Source organism: Oryzias latipes, chromosome 22 (genome assembly GCF_053564925.1).
Source record: "Oryzias latipes strain Hd-rR chromosome 22, Olatipes_Hd-rR_3.1".
Lineage (NCBI taxonomy): Eukaryota > Metazoa > Chordata > Actinopteri > Beloniformes > Adrianichthyidae > Oryzias > Oryzias latipes.
The window spans coordinates 4386580-4409243 of NC_136258.1; the positions used below are offsets into that span (position 1 = coordinate 4386580).

The following is a 22664-nucleotide window of genomic DNA, read 5'->3' on the forward strand; positions in this document are numbered from 1 at the left end:
TGGTGAATCAGCAGCAAATTTAAAGATGTAGTTGAAAAAACTCACAACAGTGACACAGCAACTGAAAGTCAAAGTCTCCCTGCTCCGCTCCATTTTGATGCATCCACTTGGAGACAAATAGATCCACGAACGTCTTTGTTTTCCTCGTCTGAGCTGGAATCTGGACCAAAACTGTACAGCTGTATAGATCTGGATGTGACGGTGTAGAACCGTCAGCTGCCGCTGCAGGCGCACACGCATGCACACACGCTCGCACACACACACACGTGCGCATAGACGCGCACGCTCGGACCCGGTAACACGTCATTTACATCAGCTTACCCTTTTCATTCCGTCCCTATCCCTCTGCAGGTAGCCCTGGGTGCACACTAGGTTGCCGACTCACCATCCCCATGCATACATTAACACGAAGCACACACGACGCCAACATTAACGTTGGTTTGTTTACCCGGAAGTAACCCGGTAACCCGGAAGTGGTCATGGACACCCTGGGTCATGTGACGCATCGGTCACTGTTTGTATTTATTTTTATTGATGATTATTGTTATTTTTCTGTACACGACACAGAATGTTTAGTTGAATGAAACTGTTTATTTCTGTATGTTTATTTATGTTGTTGAACAATGCAAACACTTCTCCCTGTTTTCTCTTTGGACTAATGGAGAGCAACGCCCAGGAGGAGGGGCTTACCACTTAAAAGAGAACCAGATACAGCTGTCAGTGTGGGAGTCTGAGAGGAGAATTTGGAGAGTCTGAGAGGAGAATTTGGAGAGTCTGAGAGGAGAATTTGGAGTGTTGGATTGGAGAAGTCTATGTTGGTTAACCTTTGTGGAGCAATTGGTGTGCTCTGTTCTTGCATTAAAGTCAAGAATACTTTCACCTTGGCGCCTCTGCCCAATCATTCCCTGGTGGGACCCACGACACTGATATTGCTCATGATTTGTGTTGCTTCACTGACATTAGTGTGGGGTTGCAAGTGGCTGTAAGCTAGTGGGAGAGAATGTAAACAAAGGGGATGATGGGATACCAGTGGAGGCTTACTTCCACAACTCAAAAGGGAATTTCTAAAACTTTAGAAACCATATTCTAGAAAACAACACGAGTTTTTCTTTTTAATCGTGGCTAAAAACGGAATCATCATCATTAAAAGAGCACTGGGAACACTTTGAAAATAGATCAAAAGATGATCAGACTGGGTCTTTCTGTCGCACTCTGAAAGTCATGGTTTACAAAGCTTTGGATGTTTAGCACCAAAATACACGATTGACCTCCTGACCCTGTATGTTACAACCCTCTCCAGTCATCTGGATCCGGTCTTTTGTCAGTTCCTAGAGTTCAAACCACACAAAGTGCATTCAGCTTCTATGCTCCACAGATCTGGAACAAACTTCCAGAAAAGCTTCAGATCAGCTGAAACATTCAGTTTCTTTACTTCCAGCTTCAAGACCCACCTGTTCTCAGCGGCATTTGATCTGTTTTTTTTAAAGTTTACATCCACAAAGTTATTTTACGCTTACATTAAAATTCAGTTATTTTTAACGTACTTCAAGTTTGTATTATACGTTTTTTCATTGTTTTATGTAAAGCGTTTTGAATTGTCTGTGCACAAAATGTGCTACACAAAGTAGGCCAGGACCCCCAAATTCTTCCCCCATCACAGCAAATAATGTTGGTAAAAACCCCACCCCAGTTTGAAGGTGAGAGGATCACGTGATCAACAAGGATGTTTTTCACATGTGTCACGAGTGTCTCAAGACAGGGTGTCTAAACATGGCAGCAACCTGACAGAAATACATCAAGTTGCGTTGGGAAGAGGAAATTGTTTATGCCCAGACTTGCCCTTCTTGCCCTCTGAGCTCTGAAATTCTTCAAGTTTCTTGAAATTATATAATAGGCTGTGGATGGATGCTGTTATTGTCTCTGATGGTCCCGCCGCAGTAAAACCACAAAAATAACATTCATGGTGGTTTAGGTAACAAAGGACTGAAGGTAATATTCAAATTTGAGCTTTCATGATGTTGAAACAATTTGTGCGCAGCTGCAACACGCTCGTGCACAAAGAGCGCTGCCTGCAGGCACGTGGATGTGGGGCATAATTACAGTTTAGGCTGTTGTGACCTCTCTGGATGCATGCCTCGACACTTTGCGGGTTTTCTCCCGTGCGTGTGCTGGAGAGGGGGGTAATAATCATCCAACGTGCTTGCGCACGAGCACGAAAAAGCGCAGTAAGGGACCGGGAAAAGCCCGGATAACCTTCAGATTTAGAATTTTCATGAACACCGTCAACAGTCGCCTTTATTACAGAGGCTGCTGCGACGCATCCTGTTTCCAAAAAGGGGCGAGACGCAAACACACGATGGGCTACACCTCCGCCAGCATGCTTGGAGTTACGCGGGCACACGAGTGCACGCGCACAGTTGCCGGTATAAAGCAGAGCAAACACGGAGGTCCTCAACATGACACGCGGAAATGATGCGAGAGCGAAACTCCTGTCCACGCCGGAGAAGCGCGCGCTGCGCGTCTTTACGCGCAGCTGCACCACCCAGGTCGGTCCAGAGGACGCAGACGCTGCCTGAGGTGAAGCTGAGCGCGTCAGTCGTGCTGCTCCTTCAGGTCTTCGCGGCTTCCGCGCATCCGCAATGCCTGGACTTCCAGCCGCCGTTCAAGCCGCAGTGGCACCTGGAGTTCTGCGCGCAGTACGAGCAGTTTGGATGCTGCGACCAAAGAACCGACAATACGATCGCAGAGAGATACTGGAACATCATCGAGCTGCTGGAAGCGGCGGGGCAGGATCTCTGCGAAGACATGCTGAAGGAAGTCATGTGTCAGGTGAGCCTGCAGTCAACCCCCAGGTTAACCCTTGTGCTATCTTAGATGACCCCCCCTACATTGAGGTGTTCTCCCTACCATGACAAAGGTGGATAAAGGTGGAAAGATTTCATGTAATCCATGGACACCAGTGAAGATCGCAAATCATCGAAGAAAAAAGGTTCAGAGCACTGTCTAGTGGGTCTAGATGACCCAACTCCAAACGTTAAAGTGCCTAGGATAGAACAAGGGTTAAACAAACCACTGCAGCTCCGGGCAGTCACAGTCAGGACAGCACTATATCACATTTTAAACGATTTTTTGTAAAGCAATTTGCAGAAAACGTTTATTTTAATAATGGATAAAAGTGCGTTACACAGTTTGAGAATTGTTTAATTTGTCCCACTGTAACTCTAGCTACGCTCTAATAGTCCCGCCCACAACTCAGAGGGGAATTTCTAATGAACACAGAAACTATGTCCTGGAAAACGACACAGGTTTTTGGATTTAGGCTAAAAACGGCATAATCATCAGTAAAAGACCACTGGGAACGCTTTGAAAATCGATCAAAAGACAATCGGAACGGGTCTTTAAGCTTGCTTTGAATATCATACACACCTGGCTGCTGTTGGTCTGAATCATCTGCAGCAGTCTGATGTGATGACCAAGCCGCTCACGGGTCCTTTGAGACCCACGCGAAGATAGTAAATTACTCTGCTGTTATATTTTGAGGAGTTCCTGTTCATTTCAGTGACTATGTGTGAATAAATCATAACTGCAGAGCCTTATGCTTCAGACCGGCTCTTTACATGTGAACTTTTCTTGCATTTTCATGCAGGAGTGCTCCCCTTATGCTGCCCACCTGTACGATGCGGAGGACCCTCACACGCCCGTCAGAGAGCTGCCGGGTCTGTGCGTCGGCTTCTGCTCGGAGCTCCATGGCAAGTGCCGCCATGTGCTGAAATATTTGACTGCAAACCGGCTGCTGCTGGACACGAGTGAGCGGGACGTGTCCACATTTTGCAGTATGGTTGACCTGCCCGACCAGGATTATTGCTACCCCAATGTTCTCAGCAGCCCTGACCTCAACAGCAACCTGGGGCAGGTGCTGGAGGATCCGCGGGGCTGTCTCCAGGTGTGTTTGACGGAGGTTGCCAACGGTCTGAGGAACCCGGTGCTGATGCTGCACAGCGGGGATGACACACACCGAATGTTCATCGCAGAGCAGGTGGGCTTCGTGTGGGTTTACCTGCGGGACGGCAGCCGGCTGGAGCAGCCCTTCCTGGACTTGAGCGGGGAGGTGCTGACCACCCCGTGGCTGGGGGATGAGAGAGGCTTCCTGGGCATGGCCTTCCATCCAAAGTACCGGGACAACGGACGCTTTTTCATCTACTACTCCATCCAGGTTCACAGCAAGGTGGAGAAGATAAGGATCAGCGAGATGAAGGTGTCTGTGTCGGACATGAACATGGCAGACCCTCACTCAGAGAGGTGAGGCTGCATCTGTCCCTGTCAGGAGTCGGGGAGGGGGGTGCGCTTTAGGAATGTGCCTGTGGGGCTCACAGAGTTCTGATCTGCTGCCAGGTGAGCGCCTGCGCAGACAGAAGCCTCTGTTGACCGCCAGCAGACGTGTGCTGCTTTATGGGCGGAACTTTCCCCTGCACGTACCCTGACTGACAGACCACTTTCACCTATTGATCCAGGAAATTCTGAAGTCCCAAATTAGCCAGGTGGTGGTTAACTGCTGACTGTGTTTGCTGAAACTAAAAAGGAGCTGGACTTCGGGCACGTTCACACTTTTATTTTCAGGCTGAAAGATCGGATCCAATCATTATGTTTAAGTTAGGTCTTTAACTTTAACATAAGGTTAAAGTCTTTAACGTTAAGTCTTTAACTTGAGGTGTGAGAAGATCACCCCACCCTCATTCTGTGGTAGTTTTATCTGTTCATGTTTTTCACATTTTTGAGTTTACATGTTCTCCTTGTCCATGTGTAGGTTCTCTCTGAGCCCCCAGCTTCCTCCCACTGTCCAAAAACATGCTTCATGGTTAATTGGCATCTTTAAATTACCCCAGGTGTGTGGGTGGCTGTATGACCCTGGGACAGACTGGCAACCTGTCGCCAAACCGTAGCTGAGTTGGTTGCATCACCCCAGAGACCACGAAAGGGATTCAGCGGGTTTTGAAAATAGATGGAGGGAGGATGGGGTTATGATGAGCACTGTTATCTTTCAGCATGAAGACCCTGGTTCATACTGAATCTAAATTCATCCCCTTTTGCATGCATGCAGGGATTGTCTGTCTGTCTGTCTGTCTGTCTACGTGAGTCTATGTGGTGACGTCTGCAGTGTGTGTGTGTGTGTGTGTGCGTGGTGGGGGGGGGGGTTAGTAAGGTGCGTTTAGACAGGAATCTGAGTGGTGGTCCAGTGACCGTCGTCTCTCCTTTTTAGGGCAGCACCACTGAAGCTGACCTCAGACTGAGTGAGCCGATCTGAGAGCCCAGCTCTGATGTTCTGGGTTCCTCTGAGCCTGACCACACGTCTGTCATGAGTCCAGAAACACTCCGAAAACTCTGTATATCGTAAAAGTGCAGATTAGAGGCTTAAAGGTAAATTAGGATTATTGTTGGTAAAATCAGGAAACTACTGATTAGATTGGTTGCAAAGTTCTTTTTTTAAGTGCATAATTACACAGTAGCTGACAGACATAAAACCAAACTATTTAGATCCAACATTCATTTTTGGAATTTCTTTTATAAACCTGTTCGTTTTTTTTTCATGATTGAATTGAATTTTTTTAAACAGCTGTTTTTTTAACCCCAAAATTAGCTATAAAATTCTTTAAATAAAATTAATAGTTAAATAATAGTTTTTGAAAAGCCCTGCATGAGGCTGGTGACCTGGTCAGGGCGAACTGCGGTGGGGATAAGCTCCAGCAACCCAGTGACCCCCGAAAGGAGTTCAGTCCGTTTAGAAGATTGATGGATGGCTTTGTGAAAATTACTTGAAGACGTGTAAATAAGGGAAGTAAAACTAGTCAAGAAGTTTCCAAATTCTAGACATATGGAGCATAAATAATGTTTGGTAGCTCCAGGAATGATATTCATCAACATGCTTCCCTTTGGAGCAGCGCAAGTCATATTTTTAAAAGTGTCCTTTGGGAAAATGTGACCAGTCGAGACAAGCCAGCTTCTCCAGCCCTTACGTGGAAGAGCCTTTCGTAGAAGTGCTACTTTTTTCACAGTTTTTTGACACAAACGAATGTTTCTGCTCATTATGCAATTACAGACGAAATGTCTTTAAATTAAACCTGGTTTTGCAGCTGACAGCGTTCCTGCTGGTTAATGAAACCTGTCAAGTGTTTGGTTCAAACTGTTCCTCACAGCTGGGAAACATCAGTGTCCTGTCATCCTGGTTTCACACCAGCCAGTCATGCGATATTACTTTAGGATTATCCATAAGAACAGACGCTAACACATCAAGATAAAAGCTATAAACCCGTGGAACTGGCTTGTCACAGCTGGCTGAATGCAGCAAATTGCAGACAAAAAAGTCCTAGTTTTTCCATTGAGGGACAAATAAAGGATGACTCAATACTATTATCTCAAGGAAACTACATACAAATAATTCAGCAGCTGCACAGGACAACCAAAACAAACCAGTACCAGGGTGTCTGCATTCAGAAAGCTTAAACCAAAGCTGCCTTCCCCTTTGTGACCCCTTTACTGTTATTTTCACCTCCAGAGTCATTTTAGAAATCGACGAACCTGCTGCAAACCACAACGGGGGCCAGCTGTTGTTTGGTCTAGACGGATATTTGTACATCTTCACTGGAGATGGAGGGAAGGCCGGAGATCCGTTTGGGAAGTTCGGAAACTCACAGAACAAGTAAGAATCTTTGGTTTCTTCCTGCAGAGCAAATGTGAGGAAAGGAGCTGACGAACGTGAAGACATTTTTTCATTAGTGCTCATGGATTACTCTTGAAAGTCTTCAAAGAAAACATGAGAGATAGATCACAGATGACTGTCTGGAGGTCAACCATCACTCAGAGCTTTAGTCACATCCACACGTCAGATTGTAACGGTGACCAGGAGAGAAGAAAGGTAAACTAACGTTCTCCTGCAAAATCATTTTTTGAACTTTTAGGTGTATCATAATGTTCATTCCTCACAAAAAGAAACCCCAAAGCGGTATTTTGATCCGTTCTAGCATTTCTGAGTATTCCTCTAAAAACCTGCTCTCTGAGAACCAGCCCCTCCCAACCCACAAAAACGAGTGGGTTTTCACATTGTGATGAAGATAAGTGAGAACCGACCCTTCCAGGAAGAGTCTGCACTACCAGCACCACAAGATACGCACATCCATTTCTGGAAAAGTTTGGATGTTGTTTTTTTTAGTTTGTGAGGTGCAGACACGCTGCTGAGTCCTCTCACTTCAGGAGAAAATAACTAATATTTCAAAAAAATGTGTTTTTTGTGTGCCAAAGGGTAATATTTGATCAAATACATGGATATTGTTTATTATAATAGGCTTAAAAATAGTATGGTATGGGCCAGGGATGCTCACACTTTTTTGCCATGTGAGGTACTTTTGAGTGGACAATGTCTTGAAGATTTACCTGTGTACATACATACATACATACATACATACATACATACATACATATATATATATAAATACACACACACACTATTAGTAAATGTTTGTTAAATATTTGTTTATTTGTTACATGTTTTTGTCCATTGTTGTTTAAATACTGCTGATTAGAAACTACACAGTAAGATTACACAAAAATACTTTTGTATTAACAGATATGGCGTTTTATTACAAAGACAGAAAGCAGAGACTATCGCTCTGTTGTAAACCGTGCAATGCGGGGAGCATGGCATGACCTCGTATTTATTGGGGGAGAACCGCAAAGCTGACAGCAGGAAGAGACACGCGGGGCGGCTCAAAACAAACACTCTGGTTGTCCGGAGTGACTCTTCTCCCGGGGACTTGACGTGCTGCGGTCAGAAAACGACTTTCTGATGACAGACAGAATTTGCGCTCAGTGAATTTTAACATGCGTCTGCAGTGACGTATGTATTAGAAGATGTCCGATTGGCCGTTCTGCATGTCAATCAAGTCCTGTACTTCTTGGTGAGGATTTTGATTGGCTGGTGGATTGTTTAGAAGTGCTTTTTTTTGTTGTTATATAACTTTGCTGGCCTGCGATCTACCCTCATGTCCTTGAAGATCGACCGGTCGATCGCGATCGACGAAATGAGAATGGTATAGGCTATTTAAGCCACCATCTTTTTTGTGATATGGACACCGTTGTGTTGGAGCGATACAAAGAAGTGACTGATCCAAATCAAAATGAGTCAACGTTTCAAACACACCTGAACCACTGTCGCCAATCAGTAGTGAGGTTGCTGGAAGGCCACACCCCTACCACTGAAAGAGGGCTACATGAAATCTATCAATCAAACGTTTTGAATAATCGATGAAAGACCACATACTTTTGTTGAAGCATCTGATTGGTCACTTAATAACTAGAATAAGTTGAACAACACAAATAAAAAATCATGAAAAAAAGAGAATGATCAAGAACATGTTTAAAAAAGGTATCAGAGCAAGAACGGTTATTCTGACCAATAGAAGGACTGAGTAGTAGTTTTTTTTTTTATCTCTATAGATGTCTGTGGGATTTTGGCTTCTTGAAACCAGTGGGTACTTCCTGTTTGGAATTGCGAGGGGGGAGAAGTCACCTACTCCAGTTCTTATATACAGTCGATGATTTCCACTCATCTCAACTGACTTCACAAGACTATCTTAGGGGGGAAAGAAGCTTATGCTCCAGGAAAGGACCCCCCAGCCTTACCAGAGCAACCGCTCCTTTTGCTTCTCAACTTGTGTTTTTTTCTGCCTTTGCTTTTCTGACATCATTTGTTTTTGTTTACAATACTGCAGGTCGCTTGTTTTCCCCTGGTTCTCCTTAATCAGATCGTTTGCAGATGAAGCTTGACGGTTCGGTTTCTTTTCACTCCCCAGAAGTGCACTGCTGGGAAAAGTTCTCCGTGTGGATGTGGACAGAAGAACCCCCGCTGGAAGGCAGTATGAAATCCCCCCTGACAACCCCTTTCTTGACGACCCAACTGCCCGGCCAGAGGTGTTTGCTTTTGGGGTCCGGAACATGTGGCGCTGCTCGGTGGACAGAGGGGATCCAGTGAGCCAGTACGGCAGGGGTCGGATCTTCTGCGGAGACGTCGGTCAAAACCGTTACGAGGAGATCGACATCATTGTGAACGGGGGGAACTACGGATGGAGGGCCAAAGAGGGTTTTGAGTGCTATGATATCAAACTGTGCCACAACTCCTCCCTGAGTAGGTGTTTCTTTTTCTTTTCATGCCACCCATGATCCTCCCACCAACTATTCTCAGTACCGACTGTCATGGTTCTGTTGCTTTCAGATGACATCCCACCTATATTTGCCTACAGTCATCATATCGGGAAGTCAGTGACAGGGGGGTATGTGTACAGAGGCTGTGAATCCCCCAACCTCAATGCCCTGTACTTTTTTGGAGACTTTATGAGTGGGTATGTTGATTTTCCCTCAGCCTCTTATTCATTCATCTATGTGTGCCCCTTACCCTTCTGTTCTTACCAGATGAATATTAGAATTTTGTGGAGAAGGTAAAGTTCTGAACTGCTCTCAGGCGAATCATGGCACTAGAAGAAGATAAACCCTCTGGGATATGGAAGGAAAGGAGGGTCTGCATGGGCGACACCATCACCTGCTCCTTTCCTGGACTCATCAATCACTACCACAAGTACATCATCTCCTTTGCTGAGGACGAAGCAGGTAACGTTTGACGCCCTCCGCCTCTGCCCCTCCCCTCTGTGTGTGAGGGGAGAACAGTAAGGTTTTTCTGGTTTTCAGGAGAGCTGTACTTTTTGGCAACATCGTACCCTAGCGCCATGTCCCCCACAGGAACTGTGTTCAAGTTTGTGGACCCCTCCAGGTAAAAAGCCACAGCACATGCACTTAAGATTCAGAAACTCAGAAGGAGGCACAGGTAGTTCAAGAAAGTAATTAACTGGATGTCAGGTGAAGAAGCCTTAAGCATGACCGTAACCTCCTCAACAACCAGCAGCACACAGTCTGCCAGGATAGTTACAGTGGAACTCTGTGATGAGAACAGGATCCAGAACATAAATTAGTAGGAATCCACAAAAACCCTCCCTATGTCCACACCAATGTCTCTGGGTGGACCATGGAGCTTGAACACACGCTGAAAAAGATACTCTGTTGTTTCCTTAGCCAAAGGTGGTTTGGAAAAAACATTTAAGCAAAACAACAAGAGGAAAACAACCCAGAGAACCTGAAAAGTCTATGTCAAAGTTCATGGAAACGTGTGTCCACATGTGTTCATTCACAGTTTTGATGCCTTCAGTGTGAATCTACAATTTTCGTAGTCATGAAAATAAAGAAAACTCCTTGAATGAGAAGGTGTGTCCAAACTTTTGGTCTGTACTGTAGGAGGCGAGCATCTAACTGAAAAGGGCTCCATCCAATTGGTCAATGATGTAAAGGGATTTGTTAGATTTGTTACATACTTCAATCTGCCATAAGATTTTTTGAGCACATTTAAGGTTACCATTTATTGCATTTTTTGCCGACTTTTGTGATATGCGTATTGCCCAGCTTGATATTGCGATGACAATAAATTTGCGATTTATTGTGCAGGCCTAAAGGCTACCATCAGTACAGTAACACACTACGCTGCTAGACCCTGCAGTGCCAGACGTGTCCCTCTACTAAAACCAGTACATGTGCAAGCATGTCTAACGTTTGCTAGAGAGCGTTTGGATGATCCAGAAGAGGATTTGTTGTGTTTGGAGGAGAAAGAGGGCTGAGTTGCATCCAAAGAACACCAAACCTACTGTAAAGCATGGGGGTGGAATCATCATGCTTTGGGGGTGTTTTTCAGCAAAGGGACCAGGACGACTGATCAGTGTAAAAGAAAGAATGAATGGGGCAGTGTATGGTCAGATTTTAAGTGAATACCTCCTTCCATCAGCAAGGGCACTGAAAATGAAACGTGTCTGGGTCTTTCAGCATGACAACCATCCCAAACACACTGCCCGGGTAACAAAAGAATGGCTTTGTTAAATGCATTTCAGGGTTCTGGAATGGCCTAGCCAGTCTCCAGATCTCAACCCCATAGAAAATCTTTGGAGGGAGTTGAAAGTCTGTTGCCCAGCGACACCCCAAAACATCACTGCTCTAGAGGAGATCTGCATGGAGGAATGGGCGAAAATACCAGCAAAAGTTTGCGAAAACCTTGTGAAGACTTACAGAAAACATTTGACTGCTGCTCATTGCCAACAAAGGGAATATAACAAAGTATTCAGTTGAACTTTTGTAATTGACCAAATACTTCTTTTCCACCATAATTTGAAAACAAATTCTTTAAAAATTAGACAATGGGATTTTTCTGATTTTTTTTCTCTCATTTTGACTCTCTTGAGGTAAACCTATGATAAAAATTACAGGCCTCCCTCATTTTTTTAAGTGGGAGAACTTGCACAATTGGTGACTGACTAAATACTTTTTGCCACACTGTACATAGCACTTATCTACCTTGCCTTAAGGCCCATAGTGCTTTACAGTCACAGTGCTATTTACCTATTCCCACACACAATTAACACACCGAACTGCTGCCGAACTGGGGCCAACCTATGACCAGCAGGAGCATTGCTCAATCTTGCCCAGGTACAATTTGACACATGGGTGGGCAAGGTGGGAACCGAACTTTCAATACTTCAATCAGAGGTCGACCACTTTACCTCTGCAGCATGGCTGCCTCCCAACCATAACCTCAACCACACTGCCTTGTATTGTAAGATAGGATTGGAAATGAGAAAGACAAGACCAAGTAGGAACCTTATATGAAAGCCTCATTGGAATGTAGTACATAAAGTTTCTGGAGGACAGCTGGAATAAACAGTAGTGTTGGTAAGAAACCATGACCTCACCCTGAATATTCACAAATGCAGCTGTCTGCCAAGTTCCAATTAATAAAATAAACTCTGGTATGGGATTACAGGGGTCATCTCCATCCTGAAGATACAGGGCGGCCACCTTATTTCCTGGATGACATGAAAAGGGAAAACCAGAAAACCTAGTCAAAGGGTCTATATCATGCTATTCTTAGGCACTTCAGAGTAAACTATATCCATATACACGTATTACCTTTGGCACACTAAAGACACTTTGTTAAATCAAATATTAGTTGTTTTCGTAGGTAATTTTCCTACCTGGAAGTAAAGCGGCATTCACACCGAACACGATTCACACGTCAAGTTCGCGTTGGTAGCCCGACTTTCTTTTGATTCAAGATTCAAGAAGATTTATTTGTCATTGTCAGTGAAACAACGAAAATACATTTGGAGCATCAACAAAAAACAGGCACTCAGTTCAATTCACCAAATAAATGCCAAATAAATAAATAAATAACCAAAGTGCAGCATCAGTACAAAAGGGAAGACAGCAGGGACTAAACATGAAAGAACTGTAAATAAGTAAATAAGACATTAAATAAGACATTCAGTGTACACAAGATCTTAAATTAGTAGCAGCAATGCAAAGTCCAGTTTCACAGTGTGCTCAGATGAGGAGATGGGGGGGCAGCAGTTGCTGGGAGGGACTGTTCAGCAGCCGCACAGCCTGTGGATAAAGGCTGTTGCTCAGTCTGGTTGTTTTGGCCTTAATAGACCTGTACCTCCTTCCTGAGGGCAGCAGATGGAAGAGGTGGTGGACTGGATGGTGCTGGTCATGCAGGATGTTGTGGACTCTCTTTAGGCAGCGGGTGGTGTAGAGACTACTCATCTCTGGGAGAGTGGTCCCAATGACTTTCCCCACTGTTTTCACCACCCGTTGGAGTCTTTGCTGATCAGCCTTTGTGCAGCTATTAGGAAACCAAATGTCAGAACACTGCTGATGGCACAGTTATAGAAGTTCACCATCAGCTGCCTGGAGATTTTTGCTGTCTTTAGTTTCCTCAGGCAGTACAAGTGTTGTTGGGCCTTGCCCACCACTGAGGCAGTGTGTGGACCCCAGGATAGGTCTTCAGTCATTGTGACCCCCAGAAATTCAAAACTGGTCACCCTCTCCACCATCTCCGTGCCATTGGAAAGTGGCTGGCGGTTCTTACTGCATCTCCGGAAGTCAACAATAATTTCCTTGGTCTTTGTGATGTTTAGGACCAGGTCAAGCTATGTTCTACACTTGATGATGAATACCACCAACCTCGTGTAAAACTGGTTCCAGTAGTAAATCAACAGTGCTATCGGACAGTTTCTAAGGGGTAAAGAAGTAGTTTTGTGTTTATTTGAAACCCAAAACTACCTGGGACGTGCTTTTTCAACTTTAGAGATTGTAATTTGTGAGGTCTTCAGAGAGCTTTGAGAAAATAACAACCCCAAAAATAAAATCCCCATCTTTTGCCAGTCTATTTGAAGAATTTGATTTCAGGGCCGAGGCATGTCTTCATGTCTGGGGTCATGAGACTTTCCTTTATTGTCATGATGGAAAAAAGATAAATATAAAGTTCCCAAGGAGAATGATCAGATCCTTCTCAAGGTTAGCTTTAAACTCCACGCACTTATCGCATCATAAACACGTCACCGACCAAAGCAGAGTCCCTGATTGGTTGAGCAATGCATTTCTTTACCAATGTTCAGATTTTTGAACTCTCAATGTGCCAAATTGCGTTGCAAGGTCCAAAATGCGCTGCTACAGTGTGCCGTGCCCCATGCTCAAATCGTGCCGCAGGGGCTCACATCGCGTCTGTACATTGACTTGGTATCAAAACTGGATGCCCCTGACGAATGCAAATCATGTTTGGTGTCAACGCGGCTTAAAAATGCATAGTTTGCCTCACACATAACTTTCTTATGGGTGTTGAACCTCCCCCTTAACTCTTCTATCTTAATGTCAGATGAACAAGCGTTTAAGGAGCCTCAGAGGACCAGCTGCATAAAAGCAGCTTCTCATAAATGCATCATTTTAGACTATAACTCATCTGCAACCATCTGACTCAGATTTAGATGAAACAGCAAAAAACACGTGCAGACACAAGCTGCTGGCCTAAATCCAGTAACTATCAATGCATGCGGCTGTTGTTCAGTGGTTTGTTCTGTTCAGGTTATTCTCTCTGTGGTTCTGATGGACACTAACACAGCTGGTAGCTCTAGCTGTAGATGGAAACAACGCACTCAACTTGTTTTTTAGATTGAACAGCTTCTGTCCAGGTTGAGATGTGGACCATCAAGTTGAACACATGGGGCTTTATATGGTTTGTCCTTTGTACAGCTGACAACACTGACTGTTTGATGTTTTCTGTGTCTCCTTCACTATCATCAATGAGCTTGAGGAAATCCAAACTCTAAATGTTTACAACCTTATCATTCCGGTCAATCTCTGATCGCAGGTTTGGTTCCAGCCTTGCCCACCTATGTGTCAAAATGTCCTTGGGCAAGACACTGAAGCCCACATTGGTGGTTATGGGTTGGCGTCATTGTAGTGCCTTAATCACATGCACATGTTTGGGCGTTGACCCGTACAGTGCTGCATGTTTTTGGGTTGTCCAGCCCGTAGAAGGTTGTAAAGAGGTGCGGTCGCGTCTTTATGGAAGTGCAGGTGTGTCTTGCAGTTCCCTTGAGGCTCGTGAGACCACCTTAATGGACGTCATGAAAATGGAACTTACCATTGTGATGCGTGTGATAAGTGTGTCGTTAAGTATTTGTAAGGGTAATGGAAATTGCACACATGATGTGCAGGTGATGGTGTCGTACAGTTCCTTATGCCCCTCTAGTAATTTGTAAAGTGCGAATACTAGCTCCTTACTGACGCTTACTGACACATCACTTGTGCAAGTGATGTCCACAGAAACTACACTCTAATTGTCTAATTTCTTAAATTCTATAGTCAGTACCACACCCTTAATTACCCCCGCATGTTGTTTAGGTGTTTTCTACAACCTGTCGCCTGCAGCATGCTGGTAGAAAAAATGTTCATGAACATTTTGGCCCTATGGGCTCACAGAGTGGTCTGTGACCTTGATATTTCGTGCGGGCTTAAGGTAGCAGTGGATTTCTTTCAGTGTGTAAATGTGTGCGTGGGTAAATGTGACTAAAATGCTTTGGGAAAAGGGCTATATAAATATACACCTCTGTCATTTACCATTCCTCTGGATCTTTATTCTATGTATTTATTTGGACCTGGATCTGATCAGCCTTTCTAAAAAGCCCTTTGTTAACCTTCAGATGTTTCTTATAAGGAGAGTGGGATGGAAAGAGGGCTCCTAAACAACCTCCAGATGCCACTGCAGCACCCTTGAACACAATCATAAAGAACTGCACAACACTTCAGAACGACTGTGACATTTTCTGGTACTGTGTTTGTATTTCTGACAGGAAAACAGAAATATCTCATTACACTGGGGGATTTTTCGACCTTTGAATACTTTTGCTGAAAATTTGTTCTTTTACTGTTTCACAGCAGACGCAGTTGTTCGTCTGACTGAGGTATCTCTGTGGATTTACTGCACGTCACCGCGATGTATTCATGTGCTCAAACTGATCCTGAAGACAGCTTTCACAATATTAACTATTATAGGCGTTAAGCCTCAGTTTAGAAACGAAATGTTTAGCGCCTCAGGAAAATAATGACTGACAGATCAAACCGCGGCTCAGCTCCAGCTCAGGTTGTTACGTTTTTAAGTCTCCTTCCAATTCCTAGAAAGAGTATGGAAAAATCTGTGTCAATTATGTTTTTTACAACTTATTATGAAACAAGAAAGTTAACTTTTCATCTTCTTTAGGAGAGCCCCTCCAGGGAAATGCAAGCAGAAGCCTCTGCCGGTCAAAGTGAGGGGCAAGAAGTTTCCTTTTTCCCCCAAGGAAGGTGAGGCCCTCTCTGTTCTGTTTTCACACATTTGACATGAATATTTTGAGTTGTCTATGAACATGAAGTGTCAGTAAAGCCATTTCGTACTAACTGGTGGAAACTTGTACTGAACACTAAAGCTACCTTCACACCTCCTTTGGCAACACACGTTCAAGCCAACCTTTTCAATGAAAAGTCGATGTAAACATGCATATATGCGTCTTAAAAAAAAACAAAAAAAAACAAAATGACAACGGCAGGTTGCCTAAGGAACCGAGCATTTGCAGTTGACCACATATATTTTTTGTATATATTTTATTTTTATTTTTATTATTGTGATTATTATTATTATTATTATTAGTAGTAGTAGTAGTAGTAGTATTTAATATTTATTTATTATGAATCTCATTTTCGATAATGATTTCAATAATAATTGTAATTATAATATTTAATAATTTAATATTCTTAATTAATTTAATATGAATGTCATTTTTTATGTCCTTTTTTGATGTTATATAGATTATTTCTGAATGTCGTTTTTTGCTGCCACAGATATATGAAATTTCCCCATTGTGGGATTAATAAAGTCATTATCATCATCATCATCATCTTACGCATTCAATACTCTCACGTTCGTAAATTACGCAATTTCAACACACAGCCATTGAACGCGTGTTGAAAGTTAAACCAGTTGAGCTTTGACCAATCAGGGACTTGGTATTGACATATGGATGGCTTCCCTTTTAATTCACGGATGTGCCAACTGTTGACAATTGATCCTGATGGAGAAATTAAAAACTGTAGTTTGTTCCTGGATGGAATTATATAACATCATGGACTAAACGTACATTCAAGACTGTGCATCACATGATCAGTGTGAGTGTAGCACGAGACTGACGTCTGGTTCTGAAAAGTTTTTTTCTGCAAAACAGAAAAAACAGCAAGTTTAAATGAATAATGAATCTTCTTCTTCTTACAAGACAAAAACATCAGGAAAGCATGTTCTTGTATCTTACTCTGATTTACTTTAAATATTGTTTATTTTCTTAAACCGTTATTATTTTCCCATGATTAAGTTTAAGTTTTGGATCAAATCTGTGGTTTTAAACCTGTTTGAAACAGTACAAAGCAGCTGTGAATTCTTGACATCTGTGCTATTTTCAGTGACCGTGCTGAAGACGAATGAAAAGCCCACACGACCCCCACCCAGACACTTCAAACTGACCACCAAACCCCCAGCCACAAGGGGCCAGCTCAAGCCCAAGCTCAAGCCCACCACAGCCAGCACCACAGTGGGGGACACCAAGCCCGTAAGCAACGCACCAAAGGTGGAGGACAAGAAGAAGAAAGCAGCCAAACCATGGAGCAGGGACAAGCCCCCGAAAAAGAAACTGAAGAACACACAGAGGAAGACAGACCCTGTAAAGAAGAGCCTCAAGAAAGCCCTTAAGTTGGATTCTGGGGGGGTCACAGCCCCAAACCAAGCTGTTACACAGAGTTCAAACAGCACCAATGGGCCTAAAACCCAAACAATACACTCCACAGGTAATCACCCGCGGAAGAAGGCGACAAAAAGGCCAACCAGTCAAAAGATTAAGAAGGAAAAGAGCGACACAGCCCCCCAAGAGAAAAACAAGGACAACAGGAAGAGAAGTAAACCAGCTCAAGTGAGAATCCAGAAAACTAGAGGAACTCTTTAACCTGTGTCTTTCTGATTTCACGGGGACTGAACTTTGTGTTTTAAAAGTCAGCGGGCAGAACCAACAACCCCTGATGCCCCATTTCCAAATTCAGCTGTGAAAGCATTGACCCCCTCATCAGATTTCAGCTGCAGGAAAAAAAAAATCTCTTTTTTGGGCATCTCCCAAAATACTGAGCTGGTCTTCTATAAAACAAAGCATGCATGTGCTGCGTGCACTTATGCATTTAATTACACACTTTCCTCTGTGTTTATTCCTGTCATAAAGTCATTTGCTGCATATCTGTATTTAGCTGTGAGGTCTATCTTTGGCCGTGCTCACAAAGCCCTGGAGATGGTTAACTGCTCTAATTTTACAGTCCATCAAAGTGTTCAAAATAAACATCCAAAGTGTCTGAGCTCCTCTGTAATTACGCAGCCCCGACCTTAGCCCTCCCCCCTCTGACTACGATCTGCGGTGCACGTCCACCTGCAAATTCCCCCAGTTCTGTTGTGTTTTTAGGCCTGTAAAGCCCAAAACATCTAAGAACGGAGAGAAAAACTCAACATTTTTTGAACTTTTTAAAAAAAAACTTTTAAAAATTCCTCAACAAAATGTTGCCATCATTTATTTATTAAATAGAATATATTAAATTAAAATCAATATGATTTAATTAAATATTTAGGTAATTTGGTAAGTTCGGTATCAATAAAATACCGGTATTTGTTTTAAATGCAAAAAAAACGTTGTCCACAACATTTGAGCATGTAGAGCATTTCTGGCAGATTTTCTTAAAATGAACTTTTTTTTTCACAGCTTGTTTCTTTCACAAAAGGAGTTTCTGTTCTTGTTCAAACAAAGATGCACTTTACACATCTCATAGTTGACATGAGAAGAGTCCAGGTGGGGTGCTTGCGTCTTTGTTGGGTTTGTTCGGTCTCTTGTGTCTTTGTTGGGTCACTCTGCAGCCTGGCCTTTACCAGACGGTTTTGGAAACGCTTCCTGATCGTTCACTATCAATCCACCTCTAGTTGATTGATAATCTGTTAGAGGGCAGAAAACATGTAGCAAATTATATCCAACAGGGTTTTGAGGAGGAGGTGTACAGCCAGTCCAAAAACATTATTTATAGGTTAATTATGACTCTAAATGGCCCTTAGGTGTGTGTGTCTGTGTATGTGTTGCCCTCTTACAGTCTGGCGGGGGGTGAAGTCAAGTTCATGCTTTTGAGACATGAGTCTCAGAAATGCATCTATCAAATAGAATAGGATTGGGTATATACGGTTACATTTCCAAAGGCTCAGTTTTTGCTGATAGATGGGGGGGGGGGTATGGAAGCGATTCTGTAGCATAATTAAAAATAAAAGTCAAAACCAGAAATGCTTTTTCATTTTCAAAATGAAGCTGCATTTTTTGACTCAAAATTAAAATGAAAAAGCAATCAATCAACCAATTTTCTTCCTCAACACAGCTTTTTCTGTCACTTAATTAAAATGATAAAGAAAATGGTATTTGACATTTCATTTTCAAAAAGTTCTCTGGTAAATGTGTAGCAAAATTCAATTAGAAATGTCTAATTTTACAAATTAAAATGGATTAACAGAAATGCTATTACATTTTCTAAATGAAGCAGCATCAATTGACTCAAAATTAAAATGAAAATTCAATACTTCAAAATGCTTTTTCATTTTCTACTTAAAAACTGCTTATTCTGTGTCATAATTAAAACGAAAATGCAAAGAGGGGATTGCTTTTTAATTTTAACATCCACCCTGCGAATACTGTCGCATATTTCAATTCAATTTAGCATTTTCCAGAGGGGAGGCATGACGTCATTGCTATCTCTGTGTGTCCGGCTGCTAACAGACACAGACATGCTAGGAGCAGTCTACCAGGCTTGTAGCTTTGTGTTAGTGGCAGGGGAGATGGCTTTGTGACACTCCTGGTGATTTTACACAGCTTCTCAGGACGACGTAGCAGCATTTCCGCCTTATGCTATCCGGAGTTTGGGACCACAGCCTCCTTCGGAAGCTCCGCTGTCCGCGCGGTTCGAAGCTTCTCCCCTCGGACTTGCTCTTTGAGCTAAACCTGGCCCGCTAGCCCAGAGAGAAAGCTTCTCCGGAGAATCTTCGAAGCGCAGGAGGAGGAAATGCTGCTCAAAGACCTGAGAAACTCTAAACCATCATATGAATTTGTGTTTCCAATGGTGTCCAGACAAAATAAAGGCTGATGTTTTTCCCATATTTAAATCCAAGTTGCTCATTGCTGGATTGGCCGCCTGGAGTTAAGTTTTTCCATGGCTAATGTTTTTAGCACGCATTAGTCTAATGCTAACGCTTCTTTCGGGTCTTTGATGCCAAAAAAAAAAGCACTGACCGTACGGATTTCAAACATTATGAGCAAGCAGACCCTTAATAATAATCATAGCAGCAATAACAGCACATTTAGAAGATAGTCTCCTGCAGCGTGGCGCTGATTTTGCTGTTTGAGGACAGCTGGAGCCCCATCAACAGCTATAGCAGGTTTCACCATGCTAAACGTTTGCTGTTTGCACCAACACGCATCTTTTGGAGCAACACACAGCCACGGATCTGTCCTTTTATTACTGTATTACTATCTTGGATGTAAATATGTGTTAATTACATCAGCCTTTATTTTGTCTGGACGCCACTGGAAACTCAAATTCATATGATGGTTTAGTCCTCATATCTGCGTAGCACTAGCAGCACTTCCGCCTTCGGCGATCTGGCCGCCGGTCCGAAGATAAAACTAATCGTCCGGGGGAAAGTTTCGACGAACCGCGGTGCGTCCAAAAGAGAACCGCATAAGGCGGAAATGCTGCTACGTAGTCCTGAGAAGCTGTGTACAATCATCAGGAGAGCACAACCATCACAAAGCCCTCATCTCTACCGCTAACACAAAGCTACACTGCTCCTAGCATGTCTGTTAGCAGCCGGACACACGGAGATAGCAGTGACGTCATCGCCCCGCCTCCCCTCTGGAAATGCTAAGTGGAATTGAATAATGCGACACTGTTCGCAGGGTTGATGCTGCTTCATTTTAAAAATGAAAAAGCATTTCTGTGAATTTCAATTGTCAAATTAAACATTTCTAAATGAATTTTGCTACACATTTACCAGAGAACTTTTTGAAAATGAAATGTCAAATACCATTTTCTTTTTTTTCTTTTTCAACTTGTCCTGTCCAACAGCTGGGCAAACAGATGAGAGCTGAGGGCCTCTTGTGTTGGACATATTTTACTTTAACAACAGGGGTTATGAATCTTATGACAAACCAGAGGTATGTCTGAATAAACCCCTTTTGTAATCAAGGCCAAACTTTATTAATTTTAATCATATTTGAAACTTTTGTGTTGCACTGGACGGAAAAGGAAAGGAGGGAAGAAGAGAGAGGGATGTTAGAGGGGGGGGGGGCTAGGAGGGTGATTATGGGGGGGTGTAAAACCATGAAGCAGCGTAAAGCAGCAAGTTTTTGGATGGTTATACTGATTACAGTGAGGTTCAGATGTAATACAAGTTTTAAGGGCGGGGCCTGTCCACAAACACACTCAAATGTTGTAAACACACCTGTTGGCTCAAAAAATGTTCACATGTCAACATGTACACAATACAGATAGTGTTCACACACGCATACTTATGCCTTCAAACCAACTAGTGTGAAATATTTCATTCAATCACGCAAACTATTTATGTAGAGGTGAGCTAACACCTGTGCTTAAGTGAGTCTTTATGTTCTTCTAAAATGGATGATGGAATGTGAAAGGAAGGAGGGAGAGTGCCCAGCCATCCCCACACCAAGACCCCCGCCGCAGTGGTAGCGGCAGCCAGAACCCCCCCAACGCCCGCACAGCAGTAGATGGAGAACAACTGCCCCCCGGGAGATTCCATCCGTCACCCAGGCCAGGGCCAGCTGGACCACCACGACGCCCCCAGAGACAGAGAGCAGGGAGGCATGGGGGGAAAGAGAGTGCTGCCCCAGCCCAACCAGGAGAGCAGCCCCCCCGCCGCGCCAGGAGGGCCCAACGCAAGGCCCCGCCCGAGAGGAGCGCCCACAGCCCCAGACGAGCACCTCATCACTACCCAGGAGTTCTGGGCATCCCCCCGCCCCAACCCCAGGTACGATTCAGGACCCCCCAAGGGAGACCCGCTCCACGCTCCAGGCAGCCATCCACCCGGCCCAGGGTTGGTCCAGGAAGGAGCAAGGCTGGGGCCAGCCGCCCCCGCCTAGGAGGAGGGCACCCAGGAGAGAAGGGGGTCCACAACAGGTGTTGTAAACATGGCCTGACCGGGCTCAGCCACAAATACCATTTTCTTTATCATTTTAATTAAGTGACAGAATAAGCAGTGTTGAAGAAGTAAATGAAAAAGCATTTTGGTGGATTGCTTTTTCATTTTAATGTTGAGTCAAAAAATGCAGCTTCATTTTGAAAATGAAAAAGCATTCCTGGTTTTGACTTTTATTTTTAATTATGCTACACAATCGCTTCCATAGGGTAGACTTTCATGAGACAGAAAGTGACTGCAGAGATGATGAAGCATTTCCACCTGGGGCACTGGAAACCCCCGGTGTGCCCCCCCTCCAAGATTTACAGCCGTATACGGCTCCACCCACATCTGAACCCGACTGCAGACTAGACCAGACCCGGGTATGATGCCCCTAGCCCTCAGACTCCAGTAGAACTCACTTTACTAACTTTTTAAAGACAGAATGAATGCTTATGGGTTTACTGCCGCCTTCAGGACTGTCTCAAGGTTCACTCAGGTGTCTTTCTTCACACCTCATAAAAGAAGTTCCTCCTGAAGCTCACTTGTTCACATCTGGACACGCATCCTCCTTTGAAACACGACAGAGCATCAAATGACTCCTGACTTCAGGAGCAGAGAAAACAGTGAGGGTTTTCTTCATTCAGAGTAATCTCTTCTTGTAGCTTCACTGACAGGAGGAATCTGGGATTACTCAAAAGTAGCAAGACCTTTCAGGATTCAAGCACTTCTACATGAACTGAAGAATGAAGCAGACAAGCACAAATTCACCCCAAGAAACTGCATATCCTGAACAAAGCTAGGAAGGGGAGCATTAACTTTCTGTTTGATCACAATTTTTTAAAACAAACTTTCCCTCTGAAAAATGTAGCTCAGGGCTAAACGATGAACTTGCACCCGTTGCTTTGCACCTTCATTCGCTGTTTTCAGTATTTGCTGTTGCTGAGGTCCATCACTT

At 43.7% G+C, this 22664-nt stretch overlaps 1 protein-coding gene across 3 annotated transcripts; it reads left to right on the forward strand.

Moving 5' to 3' along the window:
- The first annotated feature begins 1963 nt into the window (after window positions 1-1963).
- hhipl2 (HHIP-like 2) lies at window positions 1964-17841 on the forward strand. 3 transcript variants are annotated; one of them, XR_013653151.1, is made up of 11 exons: window positions 1964-2829; window positions 3647-4299; window positions 6551-6694; window positions 8844-9175; window positions 9263-9389; window positions 9509-9654; window positions 9733-9814; window positions 15123-15248; window positions 15358-15562; window positions 15680-15762; window positions 16909-16965. XR_013653151.1 is itself a non-coding variant. In XM_078940664.1 (10 exons), exons 1-10 carry the CDS (start codon window positions 2640-2642, stop codon window positions 17442-17444), a joined length of 2214 nt encoding a protein of 737 aa, XP_078796790.1. In that variant the 5' UTR covers window positions 2490-2639; the 3' UTR covers window positions 17445-17841. The 3 variants fall into 3 exon arrangements, 2 of the variants coding, with proteins under 2 accessions (XP_020569480.1, XP_078796790.1); XM_078940664.1 differs by lacking the exons at window positions 15123-15248; window positions 15358-15562 and having other exon boundaries at window positions 2490-2829; window positions 3647-3806; window positions 3886-4299; window positions 16909-17841; XM_020713821.3 differs by lacking the exons at window positions 15123-15248; window positions 15358-15562 and having other exon boundaries at window positions 1966-2829; window positions 16909-17841.
- The last annotated feature ends 4823 nt before the right edge of the window (window positions 17842-22664 follow it).

Coding starts and splice junctions, on each gene's coding strand:
- hhipl2 (XM_020713821.3), top strand. CDS start 2,470: ATGATGCGAGAGCGAAACTCCTGTCCACGCCGGAGAAGCGCGCGCTGC. Junction 9,176..9,262: donor GTGCCACAACTCCTCCCTGA/GTAGGTGTTTCT, acceptor TGTTGCTTTCAG/ATGACATCCCACCTATATTT. Junction 9,815..15,679: donor AAGTTTGTGGACCCCTCCAG/GTAAAAAGCCAC, acceptor CATCTTCTTTAG/GAGAGCCCCTCCAGGGAAAT.